Source organism: Natrix helvetica (genome assembly GCF_964273705.1).
Source record: "Natrix helvetica genome assembly, chromosome: 5".
Classification (NCBI taxonomy): domain Eukaryota; kingdom Metazoa; phylum Chordata; class Lepidosauria; order Squamata; family Natricidae; genus Natrix; species Natrix helvetica.
Window position 1 is genome coordinate 110,640,251 of NC_138551.1, and position 16,741 is coordinate 110,656,991.

The window sequence follows — 16,741 nt, forward strand, 5'->3', positions numbered from 1 at the left end:
AGGTCTTCAAGACAAAGCAGAGGAGATGTTTTATGTCCACATAGACCCTTCTACATGATCCTGGACCTTCAGATGTCTCAACTGGAGTTCCATCTCATGTAGAATCTGATGGTCCCATGTTGGACTGAACATTGAAAGCTAACATCTCAACTGAGTTAAAAGTAGCCTAGACATATATAGAAATATTGATAGTTATCTTGAAACCCAAAGATCAGGACATTGACCTTTGGGCTTCAGTACAATACAACTCATAGAGCCCAGACTGCCCAACGATCTCCTGAGACAATTCTACAAAGGAATCATTGAGTCTGTCATTTATGCCTCTGTAACTGTCTGGTTTGGCACAGCAACCAAACAGGACAGGCACAGCCTTCAAGGGATAGTTAGAACTGCAGAAAAAACAATGGCTACCAGCCTGCCTTCCATTGAGGACCTGTATACTGCACAAGCCAAAAAGAGAGTTGAGAAAATATCTACAGACATTTTCTGGACATAAACTGTTTCAACTGCTCCCCTCAGGATGCTGCTACAGGGCATTGCATGCCAAAACAACATGCACAAAGATAACTCCCCCCCCCCCCACCGTGCCATCATTGTGCTGAACACCTAGATCCCACAGTACTGTCTTTTTTATTTTTATTGTCCAAATTTTATTGATTTTACAAATTTTACAGGGAAAAAGGGTTAAAAGGTTATAGAACATTTTGACAGCTACATCGCGCGGGGGGGAGCAGCCCCCCCCAAGTCTCACAACTTTTACAAACAAGAATAGAAAAATATCAACATTTGCATAAGTATTAGCAGTTTTGAGTTTAACACTAAATTCTCAGTATGTTTCAATCATTTTGTTTTGTATCACTTCCATAAAGGTACATTATAACAACAATTGCAATAATGTTTCAAATCACTTCTTGTTTCTTGTGTAACATCCCCCATTTCATCTAAGAGAGCACTGTGTTTTTTAGTGAAAGGCTCCGCTTCCACAACTGTGTTGATTCTAATTCTACTGCCCTCCCAGAAAATCAACATGCCTTCTGGTAGCAGCCACCTAAACCAGACCCCATTATTATATAATTTTTTTGCTAAGAAGGAATATTTCCTCCTCTTATCTCTTACTTTCTTTGGGATCTGTTTAAGAATGGCTATTTCTTTATCCTTATATTTTAGTAGTCCTCCCCTTTGAGCTCCTAGAACCTCATCTCTTGTGGTCTTTCTAAGAAATTTAACATGAACTTCCCTTGGAACATTGTGCGTTCTTGCATAGGCTGAATTAATCCTATAGATCAGGTCAATATCCCACCAAAGCTGTGGTTTATCTCTATTAATGTATTCTGCTAGTATTGTGGTCATAATCTCCTTAAGATCTTCGTTCTCAACTTCTGGCAAATTTTGGAACCTAAGGAAAAAAGACATCCTTTCAAATTCCATTTTTATCATGTGATTTTTAAATTCTACATTCCCCCTTTGGATTGTCTTGACGTGGAAGATGTCGGGGCCGATGAGGCCTTGCCAAGTGGTAACTTCTTTGGACCCATCATGAAGCTCAGAGATAGTTATTGGTCTATACCAGTGGTAGTCAACCTTTTTCTACCTACCGCCCACTAATGGATCTTTCTTGATGGAAAAATTTCCTTACCGCCCACCAGTTTTTGCGCAAGTGCGGAATATTTTTTAGAAAGGAGGGTGTTTTTAAAAAAAAGAAATGTACATACATTTATCTTTTTATTTCTACTTTATGCATGTTTATAATGTTTTTAACTTTATAAAGTTTAATTAGAAAACAATAAAGTAAATTGAAATTAGCTTTACTAGTGATTAATGAAATCTTTGAGGCTGATGCTGTGAGACTAAATATTTGATATCTGGTTCGATTTTCGTAAGGAACAAACGAAGGTCTCCTCTTTCGGTGCTTTTCCTTTTTATCTCCTTTTTTTAAATCTTCCTTAGGGCTATGTACAAAAGTAATGCTGAGCTAGTTAGCCCACTTATTATTATTAGTCAACAACAATTCTCTCCTGCCTTTTCTTTCTCCTATTTTGCAATTGCTCTGCTCCACTTCTGCCTGTCCCTGCTATCAGTTTCTACTTGACTTCTCCTCCTCCTTTCCCCACAACCCCACTCCCTTCTAGCAGTGATGATGTTACCTAGTTTGGTAATGAAATGTCTGTAAGAAAACCACCAAGCTCAGAAAGCAGCAAGGATCCCCTATCCCCCACCTCCTCTTTCTCCCTTTCATTCTCCTTTTTGTCTTTTCTGCTCCTTCCCCCCCCCCCCCCAGCCCCTTCTAGTACTGATGATGTTACCTAGTTTGGTAATGAAATGTCTGTAAGAAAACCACCAAGCTCAGAAAGCAGCAAGGATCCCCTATCCCCCACCTCCTCTTTCTCCCTTTCATTCTCCTTTTTGTCTTTTCTGCTCCTTCCCCCCCCCCCAGCCCCTTCTAGTACTGATGATGTTACCTAGTTTGGTAATGAAATGTCTGTAAGAAAACCACCAAGCTCAGAAAGCAGCAAGGATCCCCTATCCCCCACCTCCTCTTTCTCCCTTTCATTCTCCTTTTTGTCTTTTCTGCTCCTTCCCCCCCCCCCAAGCTCAGAAAGCAGCAAGGATCCCACTATCCCCCACCTCCTCTTTCTCCCTTTCATTCTCCTTTTTGTCTTTTCTGCTCCTTCTCCCCCACCCCCCCCACCCCCTTCTAGCACTTCACCAACTCAGGCGCGACCGGAGAAGTTTCTCTTCTCAGAAATGTCTTCAGTGGAGCGGTGAGGAGCTGAATAAACTTCTCCGGTCGCGCCTGAGCTGGTGAAGTGCAGGCAAGCGCCGTCCCATCGCCAGGGAAACAGTGAGTGAGGTGAATCGCGTGGTTGCTCAGATCACACGGGCACAGCCCGACCGGAGAAGTTTCTCTTCTCAGAAATGTCTTCTCGGGCTGCGCCCGTGTGATCTGAGCAACCACGTGATTCACCTCACTCACTGTTTCCCTGGCGACGGGACGGCGCTTCTCACGCGCGTTAGTTCAAAAGGAGGTTTTAACCTCCGAAATCCCCACCGCCCACCTGGAATCCCAAAATGCCCACTAGTGGGTGGTAGGGACCAGATTGACGACCCATGGTCTATACAAAGAAATGGTGTCTGTGGGAGAGCACAGCCGGTAGAGATCACCAGGCAAGCAAATCCAAAAGAGAGTAAATCCTCTAATACAAAACTAGAACAGGTAGGTGTGTCAAAATATTCCAAATCCAGGGGAAAAACGTATTTGAAGAGGCTCATGGAGATCTCTGGGGTGGAAATTAGTTCAGAGCCATAAGGTTTTCCAAGGGAGGAGTCTCATTCATAAAGACAAAGAAGAAAGAGGAAGTTGGCCATCTTGGCTCAGCCAGTACAGGTGGTCAGGAAACAACAAGATCAAAGTTCCCATACATAGTTTAGAGAAGAATCAGTTTAACCATCCTTTCTCTTGCAGTTGTGGTCAGAAAAGAAAAAAAATTCCCATTATTTAAGGGAAGTGAAAGTAGATTTTAAACTTTCTCTCTCTCCCATAGAAGGAAGAGATTTTCCAAGTGCCGCTTTTCCAAGGGGGGTGGAAATTCCCCCCCCCTCCAATCTTAACTCCTCCAAAGGTTGAAACAGAGTCTCAAAAAAAAACCTGCAGATCAGTCAATAGAATAAAACAGTAAAAGACCTGGGGAGACCTCTAACCTCACCGCACTTCAGCTGTATCTTTCAAATTGGTCATTTCCTTCCAGGCTCCGTTCGGCGAAAGCGCGCGGTGGCATTCCGCGCACCCCCTACGCTTTCCGGCTCCTGGGGCAAAGCTGGAGACCCCCCCCCCGCGGCCGCCGCCGTTCCAGGAGGTCCCAGCAAGCCGCCCCTATGGCAGGGCCCCCCTAGACTTCCCCCTAGAAACAGCGAAAAGCAAACGCCTTCGGCTGCCGGAAGACGTCTCCCCACAGTACTGTCTTATGCCAAAGGATATTTAACCATGTAGCAGGCTGTGTTGTTATTATCCTTGTCGTCTTTTCATCATTCTCATATTCTTATTTTTCACTTGCTGTTCGTATCTTATGATTATAATTGTATCTTGTGATTTATGATCTATGACGTATCACTTTGTTGCTTGTATGTACACTGAGAGCTTATGCACCAGAGACAAAGTCCTTAGGTGTCCAATCACACTTGGCCAATAAAGAAGTCTAGTCTGGTCTAGTCTAGTCTCATTTGCAAGTTTCCCCTACCACTATGATGTCCCATCTCATCTCCTCAAAATAACACTTCACATTCTTTTTACTTCACTAGTGTCAGACCTGCCCCCAAACCATCATTTAGGAAAGCAAACTCTTTACTCCAGTTGATGGAAGCAAAAAAACACTTTTACCAAAGATGTTGGTTGCAGGAAAGTGAAGGCAAATCTGAAGTTCCTGCTCACTGACACAAAGAGCCAAACCCATGGCCACCCAATCCCTGCAATGTTGTGGGAAACTCTGGGTTGTTTAGGCTGGTGGAATTTCACACCCAGGGTAAGTAGCCTTGAAGATGCCCAACATAACCAGTATAAACAGCTCTGGACTTCTTCACATGTCAGGACCCCCTCCCCATTTTCCACGAATAGATACACATGTGTGGATTTTCCCAAATGCCTCCCCCTCCCTTCCCCTTTGATAGAGGGATGCCAGGAAAGTACCAGGCTGACAAGGGAGATCCTGACAATTAGGCCTCTCGATATAAAGATTTTTTTCCCTTCCCTTTTCTCCCTAGGGATCGGAAGTTATAACTGTTGTTGCCATTGACGGAGACAGGGGAATACCTAATGATATATATTACAGCATTGTGAATGGTAAGTGGTGTAACTGGGAAGACATAACTGAGCTAGGTAGAGGAAAGAAGAGAACCTTGACGATACCTATCAGAATGATTTCCTAGGGCAACTGCTGTAAAATATTCTGAAAATGTTTATGTATGCACTTCCAATTTGCACCTGCCCAACATTTGACCTCATATGATTCACCAAATCCCCTGCATTGGTGGTTGTGTTGCTTTAAGCTTGTTGTTGAATCACAAACTCTGGAAAAATGAAACCACTTGCTCCTAAAAGCAACTGTTGTTTGCAAGAGAGTTTAACTTTCTGACTCCTATCCCTTCACATGTTGGTTGGTTTGGGGCAAATTAGAAGACATTCATACTTGACATAAGGATGATTTCAAATTGTTGCAAAAAGTGTGTGACAAAGTATGTGTTTTTCCCCCTCCAGAAATATGCACAGCAAATGAAACTTGTGAAAGTTAAATCTTCTCACTTATAATTATTACGAGAGATGTTCTCATGGCTGGGAGGTATAATTATACATCTGCTAATTAAAAATGTTCTCTCTTTTTAATCAGCTTATGCTTCATATAGCCAATACTTTGGCATTCCGAGGTAGCGCCTGGATCCTTAGAGTGGGTTTATAGAGAGATCCAGGACAGTTTTATCCACAAATTCTGCTTTTCTAGACTTCTGTTGTTACTGTTCAGGAGGAGCAGGTGATTTGTGATTTTTCATCCTTCAGTGAAAATTGGACAATCTTCAATGCTAGGAATATGCCTAATTCCCACATTTCAGGTTTCCCCTCAGAAACCTTACTACTGAATGGCCCAGTTCCTGAAAACCATCAGTGCAGTGTCTCGCCTTTTTAAGCTTGACTCACTAGAAAAATGTGTTTCATAGCAAAATGAACTTAACATCATCAAAACTATAACCACTCCCCAACTCCAGCCCCAACTGGGCCGGTGGGGAGATGGAAAATCACAGCTCTTCCTGTGTGTGAATCAGTCTAGGTTTTTTTTGTCTCACTGCTCCCATTTTCCCAAAACAGTTAATTCAGTCTCTGTCCACCAGACTGCTGATTCTTTGGGGACTCTGCTAGGCACAAAAATACATGTCCCAATTCTCCTCCAAACACATTGGCACATTTTCTAACCTGTAGTTGATGCTACATAACCTCCCTACTACCAATTTGGTATTCTTGCATGAGAATGTAAAAAACAACTATGTCTAGTCTAATGAAAAGAAAGACTGAAGTGATGTTTGGTTTCACAAAGAAGAGGGGGGAGGTCTATTATCTATTATCCAAAGCACTTGAAAGCAGGAGATGAAACAATGGATGGAAAGTAATCAAGGTGAGAGGCAACCTAGAACTAAGGTGAAAATTCCTGACAATGAGAACAATCAACCAATGGAACGATTTCCCTCAAGAAGTTGTGGGTGCTCCAATACTGCAGGTTTTTAGGAAAACCATTTGTCTAAGATGGTGTAGGGACTCCTTTTTGAGCAAAGAGTTGGATTAGAAGACCTCCAAGATCCATTCCAGCTCTGTTATTTTGTTTTTGGGCCCTTTCTCTGGGAAGAATAAGAAAATTATCGATTTCCCCTTCTGAGCAAAAGCCACTGTCTCTTGCTGATTTAGGGCCTGGTCCATCTCTCCTCCAACCTAACTGAAGCTCTCTGGGAGAGAAAGAAACAGGGTTTATCATTCATAGTCTCCATTTTGTTTGAGAAAAATTATTATATCTATCCTAAATTGGGTTTTTAGAGATAATTTTGCTTATTGCTCTTCAGGGTCCTGAAATCTCTTCCCTTTGGCTTACTGAAATTTAAAATGTATATTTTAAAAATACACATATCTTCTGCTTTTCTCAGAAAGACATTGAGCAGAAAAATGTTTTTCAAAGAATAAGGAATGAAAGGCATGACCATTTCATCACAATAAACTGAATGAGGATGCAATTATGTTTTTAGCTGAGAGGAACACGATCTAATTCATTTGTAGCCATCTTGAAGCCTATTTATTTTAGCAGATCTGCTCAAATGATCTCTATGTTATGTCCAAACCAATATTTCTTAAAAATCTAAGACTATTTTCATGCCTGTTTTCAGAAACCAAGAAAACTATCTGAATACAGATTACCTCTTGGATTCTGCTCACCTTTCAGATTTAATGGAGGGATGATCTTCTCCCTTGACACAGACATTAGATAACTTCTGGGATCCATTCCAATTCTCCAAACAGGAAGGCCTTTGGGGAAATCCACATAACTTCATTGTTCTGTGGTATGACCCCCATCCAAGGTCAATAGCTGCTGGATTCAACTAGTTGCATCATGACAACAGGATTGTGTGGCTCTTCTTTCCAGAGAACTAAAATTTCCACAGGGCTAACCTTGCATTTCTCTGTTTTTCACAGGAAGTGAAGATTCATTTGAAATAAATAATGCAACGGGAGCTATTTCTGTTGTTAAAAACCCAACTAAACTGAAGAAAGAAGTATATGAACTGAAAGTCCAGGTACCTTGTCTTACTTTCTCACCATAAACTTTTAGTCTTGCCATGATTATGATGGATTTATACTGTGCAGATTTCAACATCTGTAAAAATAGCACACACTTTTTCCCAGAGAACTGAAGCATCAAGAACATCAGTCTCTAATGCCTCCACCATAAAGATCATTGGCACAACAGAACCCTGATGTTATTTAATCATGACCCCCAAAATTATGGAATAAATAGGGAATGTGTAGTCAGAGCACACGTTGAGGTAATGAGATATCTATTTTGCATCTTTAACAACTTTCAACTTAAACAACATGTGTGATTTTGAGTCAAAAGAAGAGGAAAGAACACGAAAGAGACTTTGTGTGTGAAACAGAAAATAATGATAGGTGTGATTATTAGAAAAAACAGCAGACAGGGGAAAATATGAACGTTATCTTCTAACCATAGCGTAAGAGGTCAAATTAAATTTCTGCTTACAAGTTATAGAAGAAAACTGGAAGTCATTTCTTATTTATTTTTTTCTGCATTCTCGGCTTCCTTCCCTCCCTCCCTCCCTCCCTCCCTTCTTTCTCTATTTTTCTTTCTTTCCTTCTTCTTTCCTTCCTTCTTCCCTCCCTCTCTCCCTCCCTCCCTCCCTCCTCACTTTCTTAATTATTATACTCTATAGCTTTTATCTTTCTGGCTTAAAATTTTAATAATTATTTTAAAAAGAAAGGGGGTTAACCAAAAGCAGAAGAAAGATTTTATTAGAGCTTTATTTTTTAAAGAAAACTATCTTCATGTGATTGTTGAGTAATTAATCTGTTCTCATCCAAATTTATCTGGTTTCATGGCATCTGCAAGCGGCAGAAAGCAGCCTTTATATATTTATTAAATGTATATGCCGCCTGTCTCACTATCCAATATTATGCATGTTATGACACAATTGCAAAAATGATACATTTAACATCATTGTGGGTTCTAACTGCTGCCTCACACCATTTCCTACTTGGCTTCCCAAATAAATTCTACTATTGCTATTACTATTGTCACAGAGGTCTTGCAGAAGGAACAGCATCCACAAGGCAACACAAGACCACAAGGGGCATAGAGAGGGCAAGATTCCTCATCCTTTTTTCTTTCCTGTTTGCCGTAGGCTTCCGAAATTGGTTCAGAAGAGAATGAAACTGCTCATGCGTCCACCACAGTCATCATCAGAATGGTAGACCTTAACAATCACCCACCAACCTTCTATGGAGAAAGTGGGCCACAGAACCAATTTGAGCTGACCATCTATGAGCACCCATTGGAAGGTGAAACCTTGAGGGGCCTCAAAATTATGGTCAACGATTCAGATCAGGTCAGTAGGTATCCAACTTCTATCTTCCTGCTCCTAGTATCAGGACTGGGTTCACACAACATGCTACATGCTAAAGTCTAGTTTGCAAAACCAAAGGATCCCATCTCACATAAGCATGTGAACATAATGCTGTGATTCACACAGTCCTAAGATGCTATCTGGGTCCAAAAGCACAAGAAAATCAGTTAAATAAACAGGCCATCAAGCATGTAGAATCTGAAATCATCAAAACCATTTTAGCAATTGAAAAAAATCCAACTTAAAAAAACATATCACTACAAATAAACCACTGTTTAAGGGCATTGCTTGCTTTCCAAACATGACCATCCATGCAATGAGAATCATGTTACTAAAAACTCATTATGATGTCACTGTACAAGCTCCACCCCTTGCATGTTTGCATGGCAATGTCACAGGCTACAGGATGGAATAGCAGAATAACAGAGGTGGAAGGGACCTTGGAGATCTTCTAATCCAACCCCCTGCTTGAGCTGGAAACCCTTCGTGAAAACCTCCAATGATGGAGTACCCAAAACCTCTGGAGGCAAGTCATTCCACTGGTTAATTGTTCTCATGGTCAGGAAATTTCTCCTTAGGTCTAGAAATTTGGAAAGAAATTTGAGTGAGGTGGCCATTGCACATGGGAATGAAGTATAAAGAGAGCAGACCTTATTTATGGACAAATACTGCATGAGAAGTGGAGCAATGCTCTTTCATGCCACCATAACCAGAACTAAATTCTTTTCATGGCTTTTCTTCACAGGGAGCAAATGCTAAATTTAACCTCCACCTTGTTGGGCCTGGAGAAATTTTCCGTGTTGTCCCTCAAACAGTTCTAAATGAAGCCCAAGTCACAATAATAGTGGAAAATTCTGCTGCCATTGATTACGAAAAGTTCCAGGAGTTAACCTTCAAGGTATTGTAATGACTTTTACTTTCTTCAGTTCAAGCTTGAATTAAAAAGAGGGAATGGACTCTGTTTTTGCTCTTCTGACTTCATCCAGGTCACAGTTGTCCCAAAGATGCTTTTCCCCTGGATGTTTTTTCCCCTTGAAAACATTTTGCTTCTCATCTAATAATCTTCTTCAGTTCTGAAGCTTCTTGAATAAGAAGTGAAATACTGTCAAGGAAAAAACCGAATGCAATTGCCAATTGGGAAAGCACTTTAGGGACTGCTTTGAGTTCAGAACTTCAAACCTTTTAGAGAAGAACAACAGGAATAACAAAGATTAAAACACTTGAAAGATTCTGAAATGCTCATTGACCAGATCCACATGTTAAATTTTACATGGAAAATATGAATATCTCTGAAATGGTGGGACCTTGTATTTCTTTTTTTAAAAAAGATTTTTATTGGTTTTTACAAATATTTATAGGAAAGGGTAAATAGGTACCAGAAAATTTTGACAGCTACATCATGCAAAAGGTAAAAATCCCCCCGAATCTCACAACTTTTACAGAAAAAAAAGAATCAAAAATTAAGAAATAAACATTGGCAGCTTTTTGTTTTGCATTCAATCATCTTTTATGTCACTTCCAACAATTACATTATAACAACAATTGCAATAATGTTTCAAACTCATTTTTGTGACCTGAGTCTTTTCACTATTGCTTCCTCCCCCCTGTCTTCTGGCAGAGCCATGGCCCCTCCCCACCTCATATCTTGTGTACTGTCCCCTCTTCCATCTAGAAAGGCACTGTATTTTTCAATGAAAGCCTCTGCCTCCACTACTATATTAATTCTAATTCTAGTGCCCTCCCAGAAAATCACCATTCCTTCTGGCAATAACCATCTGAACCAAACTCCTTTATTATATAATTTTTTTGATAAAGAGGAATATTTCTTCTTCTTATCTCTTACTTTTTTTGGAATTTGTTTAAGGATGGTTATTTCTTTGTCTTTATATTTTAGTGGTCCCACCCTTTGAGCTCCTAAGACCTCATCTCTTGTAGTCTTTCTAAGAAATTTAACATGTATTTCCCTTGGAACATTGTGTGTTCTAGCGTATGCAGAATTGATCCTATAAATCAAATCAATATCCCACCATAGCTGTTGTTTATCTCTTTTAATATATTCTGCTAAAATTGTGGTCATGATCTCCTTAAGGTCTTCATTTTCTGTTTCTGGTAAGTTTTGAAATCTAAGGAAAAAAAGACATTCTTTCAAATTCCATTTTTATCATATGATTTTCAAATTCTCTATTCCCCTTCTGGACAATCTTAACCTCCTCCCTCAGCCCAGTCGTGTCTTCCTCCAGTACACCTATTCTCTGTTTATTTTGTGTTGCTTGTTGTTGCGTTTCTCTGAGCTGATCATTTAAGTCTGCCAGTTGTTTTTTCAGTTCGTCTTGTCCCTTCATAATAATTTGAAACATTTGGGCAACAGATACGTCCTTTGAACTCTCTTCAGTTGTTTTAGGTTGTAGAAATTAGGCCATTTGTGTCTGTTGAGTAATCGGGCTAGACGTAGAAGATGTTGGGGCCGAGGATTCCTTTGCCAGGTGGTGACTTTTTAGGACCCATGTTAAGTTCAGAGATAGCTGTAAGTCTTATACAGAAGAAATGGTGTCTGTGGAATGCACAGCTGGGAGAGATTGTGAGGCAAACAAGCCCAGAATTGAAAGTTAGTCTTCCTATACAGCTCCAAGCCAAAAAATAAGAATCAAATGTTCCAAATCCAAGGGGACCACATAAGAAGAGACGCTCCAGGAGATCCCTGGGGTGTAGGGTAATATAAAGCCAGAAATCCTTTCAAAGGGGAAACTTCATTCGTAAAAGCAAAGAAGAAGGAGGAAGTTGGCCATCTTGGCTCCGCCTTCACAGGGGATCAGAAAGCAACATATCCATATTTCTTTTATTATTATTATTATTATTATTCGATTGTATCACAGCAGCCAGTTGATTCGCCGGATTTGGCATTGATTACTAGTCGGGCCCCACCCAGGGGCCTAGGACGTCGTAACGTATTTTCTTAATATACGTGCAGATCCAAGCAGTGCGGCCTTTTGCATTTGACTGATGGTGATTTTGTCAAGTTTTAACTGTTTTAAATGTAATCCCAGTGCTTTTGGAATAGCACCCAGTGTGCCGATTACCACTGGAATTACCACTGCTGGTTTGTGCCATAATCGTTGGATTTCAATTTTTAAGTCCTGGTATTTCGCGACTTTTTCATGTTCCTTCTCCTCAACCCTGCTATCACCTGGTATTGCGATGTCTATGATTGTAACCTTCTTTTTCTCAACCAGTGTGATGTCTGGTGTGTTATGCGCTAGTATTTTGTCTGTTTGTATACGAAAATCCCACAGGATCTTGACCATCTGATTTTCGGTGACTTTTTCAGGCTTATGTTCCCACCAGTTTGTTGTTGTTTTAATATTATAATTTTTGCACAAATTCCAGTGGATCATTTGTGCTACTGAATTGTGCCGCATTTTATAGTCAGTCTGCGTGATTTTTTTACAGCAGCTGAGTATGTGGTCAACAGTTTCATCAACTTCTTTGCAGAGTCTGCATTTGGCATCATCAGAGGATTGTTATTATTATTATTATTATTATTATTATTATTATTATTATTATTATTATTATTATTATTATTATTCTTAGAATTTTAATAAGTTTTACAATTATTACCCCCCCCCTTGGCCTTCCCTCTTCCCCCATCCCTACCCCTCTTTCCTCCCTCCCTCCCCCCGACCTCCCAGAGCAAAATACAGGGTATAAACATTTAACAACCATACGCTAACATAAGCTAACTAATTTTAACATGTTACTATTCTTGTGCTTTAACTCCCCCTTTATTAAACTAGCTTTGAATAAATTGTAGCATTCCTTATGCCTTCATTCATAAACTAACTGAATTTTTTTAGTCCGGTATTTGTTTTGAATATAGTCACTCCATCTTCTCCAGTCCAGCTTGTACTTCTCATCTGAGTGGTCCTTCAGATACGCTGAAATTTTGGCCATCTCTGCCAAGTTTACTACTTTTAATGTCCATTCTTGGATAGTGGGCAACTCTTCCTTCTTCCAATATTGTGCCACCAACAATCTTGCTGCCGTCGTTAGGTTCAAAATCAAATTAGTCTCTATAACAGTACAATCTGAAACTATACAACTGGGAAAAACAACTGGGATGTGAACTTTATCCTCTTTTTCCAAATATTTTGAATAACCCACCATATTTTTAACCAAAATGCTTTAACTTTTTTACAAGTCCACCAAATATGGTAATATGTGGCACCAACACAGTAACATCTCCAACATTTAGATTGTAGATTCAGATACATACAGGCTAGCCTTTTTGGATCTAAATGCCATCTGTACAGCATCTTGTAAAAATTCTCTCTCAAGTTCTGAGCTTGTGTAAATTTCACATTTCTTACCCAAATCTCTTCCCATGTTTCCATCACTATTTGTTCTTCAAAATTTTGCGCCCATTTTATCATACAATCTTTAACTAATTCTGTTTCTGAGTCTATTTCTATCAATACATTATACAACCTTTTTATGTGCATTTGACCCTGGTCCCTAATTTGTTTTATCAAATTATCCTCATTTTGGATAATACCAGATTTCTGGTCTTTTTTCCATCTAGCCTGTAACTGACCATACTGAAACCAGGTTTGAATTACCCTTTCGTCTCTTAATGCATTCAACAATTTTAACTGTGGTACACCTCTATCCATACCAAGAAGTTCTGCATATGTAGATACATCTTGTTTTTGTTCTATACTTATGTTCTCTGTAGCGTGTCTGGGCACCCTCCACATAGGTATCTTGTCATTTAGCCTGTATTGATATTTTTTCCAGACATGCAGTAAAGCATTCCTTAAAATATGACTTAAAAATCTTGTTGGCCTTCTTGTCATATATTAGATAGGCATGCCAGCCATATACCAGATCATAACCTTCAATATTCAATATTCTATCCTCTGATAGGTTAATCCAATCGCTAATTGTTGTTAAAACTGCTGCTTCATAGTATAATTTTAAGTTTAAGCTTCATAGTATAATTTTAAGTTTAAGCCTCCTCTTTCACGTATATCTTGCATTATTTTAAGTTTTATTCTCGGTTTCTTTCCTGCCCAAACAAAGTTGTTAATACCTTTCTGCCATTCTTCCAAATTTGCATCTTTTTAAAGTATTGGAATCATTTGAAAGAAGAATAGAAACGTGGGCAAAACATTCATTTTAACTGCTGCTATCCTTCCCAACAAAGACAATTGTAGTTTTTTCCATTTATTCATTTATATCTGTATTTTATGCCATAATGGTTCATAATTGTACTTATATAATTTCCCACTTGAGGTTTAATATAAATTCCTAAATATTTAACCTTTTTTACTATCTCACATCCTGTTACTCTTTCTAATTCTTTTTTTTTGTTCGTAGCCATATTTTTAGCTATCATCTTTGTCTTCCCTAGATTTACTTTGAACCCAGATACTTGACAATATTGATTAATTATATTCATTAAACCTGTAACTGATTCCCCCGGCTGGGTTAAAGTTACAACCAAGTCATCTGCAAATGCTCTTACTCTGTATTCGTAGTGCCTAATCTTAATTCCTTGTAATTCGTCAGACCCACATATTCTGCTCAATAACAATTCCAGGGTTAAAATAAACAATAATGGAGACAAGGGACACCCCTGTCTTGTTCCTTTTTCAATTTTAAAAGATTCTGTTAAGCCTCCATTAACTATAATTTGTGCTGTCTGTTTCTGGTATATTGCTTTGATAGGTTGAATGAAATGCTCTCCGAACTGCATCTTTTGTAATATTTTTATTAAAAATTGCCAATTGACTTGATCAAATGCTTTCTCCGCATCTAAGAATAAAAGCACTGCCAGGACTTGGTTATACTTTCCCAAATATTCCATTATATTGATGATTTGTCTTACATTACTTTTCATTTGTCTCCCCTGTATAAAACCAGACTGATCATTGTGAATCGTTTGTTGCACAATTGGCATTAACCTGTTTACCAATATTTTAGCAAAAATTTTATAATCTGTATTAAGTAATGAAATAGGCCTGTAGTTTTTTGGCTGGGTAGGATCCTGATCTTCTTTTGGAATCAATGAAATAAAAGCTGTTTTCAAGGATGGTGGAACCCTGCCTTCCATTTGGATTTTATTAAATAGTTCCCTAAGAGGTTCCATCATATCTAGTTGTAACTTTTTATAATAAACTGCTGTCAAGCCATCTGTGCCAGGAGCTTTGCCGATTTTTAACTGCTTAATTGCCAGGAAGATTTCCTCTGTAGTTACAAGTTGATTCAATCTTCCCCTTTGCTCATCTGTAAGTATAGGAATTTTCTCTTTCTCCAAATATCGGTCTATGACTGACCCTTGTATTTTGTCACCAGCATACAATCTGGTGTAAAATTCTAAAAAAAGTCTTTTTAATCATATCCTGTTGAAAAACTTCTTTCCCTTTGTATTCTACTTTCTCTATATTACGAGATCTTTGTTTTTTCCTTAACATATATGCTAACCATCTACCTGGTTTATTGGCATTGCAAAAAGTGTTATGTTTAGCATATAGAAGATTAGTGGCTATCTGGTCCGACATTAACATATTACACTGCCCTCGCAATAAAGTAATTACCTCTTTTGTCTTCTTATCATCTGGTTTAGACATTAACTCCTGCTCTTTTTTTAATCTCTTCCTCTAATTCCCTTTGTTTCTCCCTTTGTCTGCGCCTATAAACATTATTCAAATTTATTAAAACACCTCTCATGTATGCTTTACTTGCGTCCCAAACCATTTCCATAGATATCCCCTTATGCATATTAAAAGCAAAATATTCTTTCAATAGTTTTTTACATTCTGTAACATTTTTCTCATATCTAAATAGATTTTCATTTAATCTCCAAGACCTCCTAGGTCGGTCTCCATATTCAAATTCCATCCAAACCGGGTTGTGATCAGTTAAAGTTCTCAGGCATATCTTAGTCTTCTTCATCCTGGAAAAAAGTCATTTGTAATTAGTATAAAATCAATTCTAGAAAGGGATTGGAGCCTATCAGAAAAGAAAGTGAAATCCTGTTCTTTAACATTCCGTTCTCTCCAGATATCTCTCAGTTTAAAGTCATCCATCATATCAAAAAAGGATTTAGGTAATCTTGTTCGTGTTTGGGTATTTTGCAAAAGCCTCTTCTTGTCTTGAACGGGATCCAGTACTCCATTCCAATCGCCCACTAAAACGCAGGATCTGTAACCCCATTGTGTTAATTTAGTGTGAAGCAACTTATAAAATTTTTCTTGTTGTTGATTGGGAGCATATACTCCTGTTAAGAATATTTTCTTTCCTTCCATTAATAGTTCAATTGCAATATATCTACCTTGAGGATCTGCTTCAATTAATTCAGCCTTTAAGTCTTTTCTTAAATATATGACTATACCGTTTTTCTTCTCCGGAGCAGATGCTACAAAATGCAATCCCAGTCTTGCGTTCATCAAGTATTTCTGATCCTGTGTTCTAATGTGTGTTTCTTGTAAGCAAATTACATCATTTTTAAATTGTTTCAAATAGTGAAATATTTTTTTCCTTTTTTGTGGTGAGTTTAAGCCATTGATGTTCCAAGTTAGAAATTTAATTGTCATCTTCAGCACGCTAAAGCTTTCAAAGAGCTGCCTGGAAATCTTGCTGGGATTTCACCTTCGGTCTAGCTCCTCCCACTGCTTCTGTGCTCGTGTTTATATTATCTTGGACTATCATCTGGGTTTGTTGAGACTTTGATTCTTGTTCTTTACGTTTAGTAGCCGCACGGGTTTGTCTCTGTTCCATAATTTCTTCTGTTTCCTGCAATAAACTCACAACCCCAGTTTGTGCCTGATTATCTTGCTGCTGGGGTCCTCTGTCTCTTTTCTTTCTTTGGGACCTGGAGATGGGGGGGCGTCCTGCCTTTAATACTGTGCTATAAAAATCTTTTGCCTTCCAGACAGAGTTGAGACAATGTCTTTCTCCCAGGTAGTTCACCACCAATCCGGCTGGGGTCTCCCATCTGTATTGAATCTGGCGCTTTCTAAGTTCATCCACTAGAAATGCATAGTCCTTTCTAGATCTCAACATTTTGGGGGGGGGATTT

At 38.9% G+C, this 16,741-nt stretch overlaps 1 protein-coding gene across 1 annotated transcript in view; it reads left to right on the plus strand.

The window, feature by feature from the left end:
• The window catches only part of CDHR1 (cadherin related family member 1), a 63,773-nt gene that overhangs the window by 26,550 nt on the left and 20,482 nt on the right, over positions 1 to 16,741 (plus strand). The window contains exons 9-12 of the mRNA XM_081954557.1: positions 4,756 to 4,834; positions 7,220 to 7,320; positions 8,443 to 8,646; positions 9,410 to 9,562. Of these exons, the coding sequence (XP_081810683.1) occupies positions 4,756 to 4,834; positions 7,220 to 7,320; positions 8,443 to 8,646; positions 9,410 to 9,562 (537 nt within the window). The remainder of the gene's footprint in view (positions 1 to 4,755; positions 4,835 to 7,219; positions 7,321 to 8,442; positions 8,647 to 9,409; positions 9,563 to 16,741) is intronic.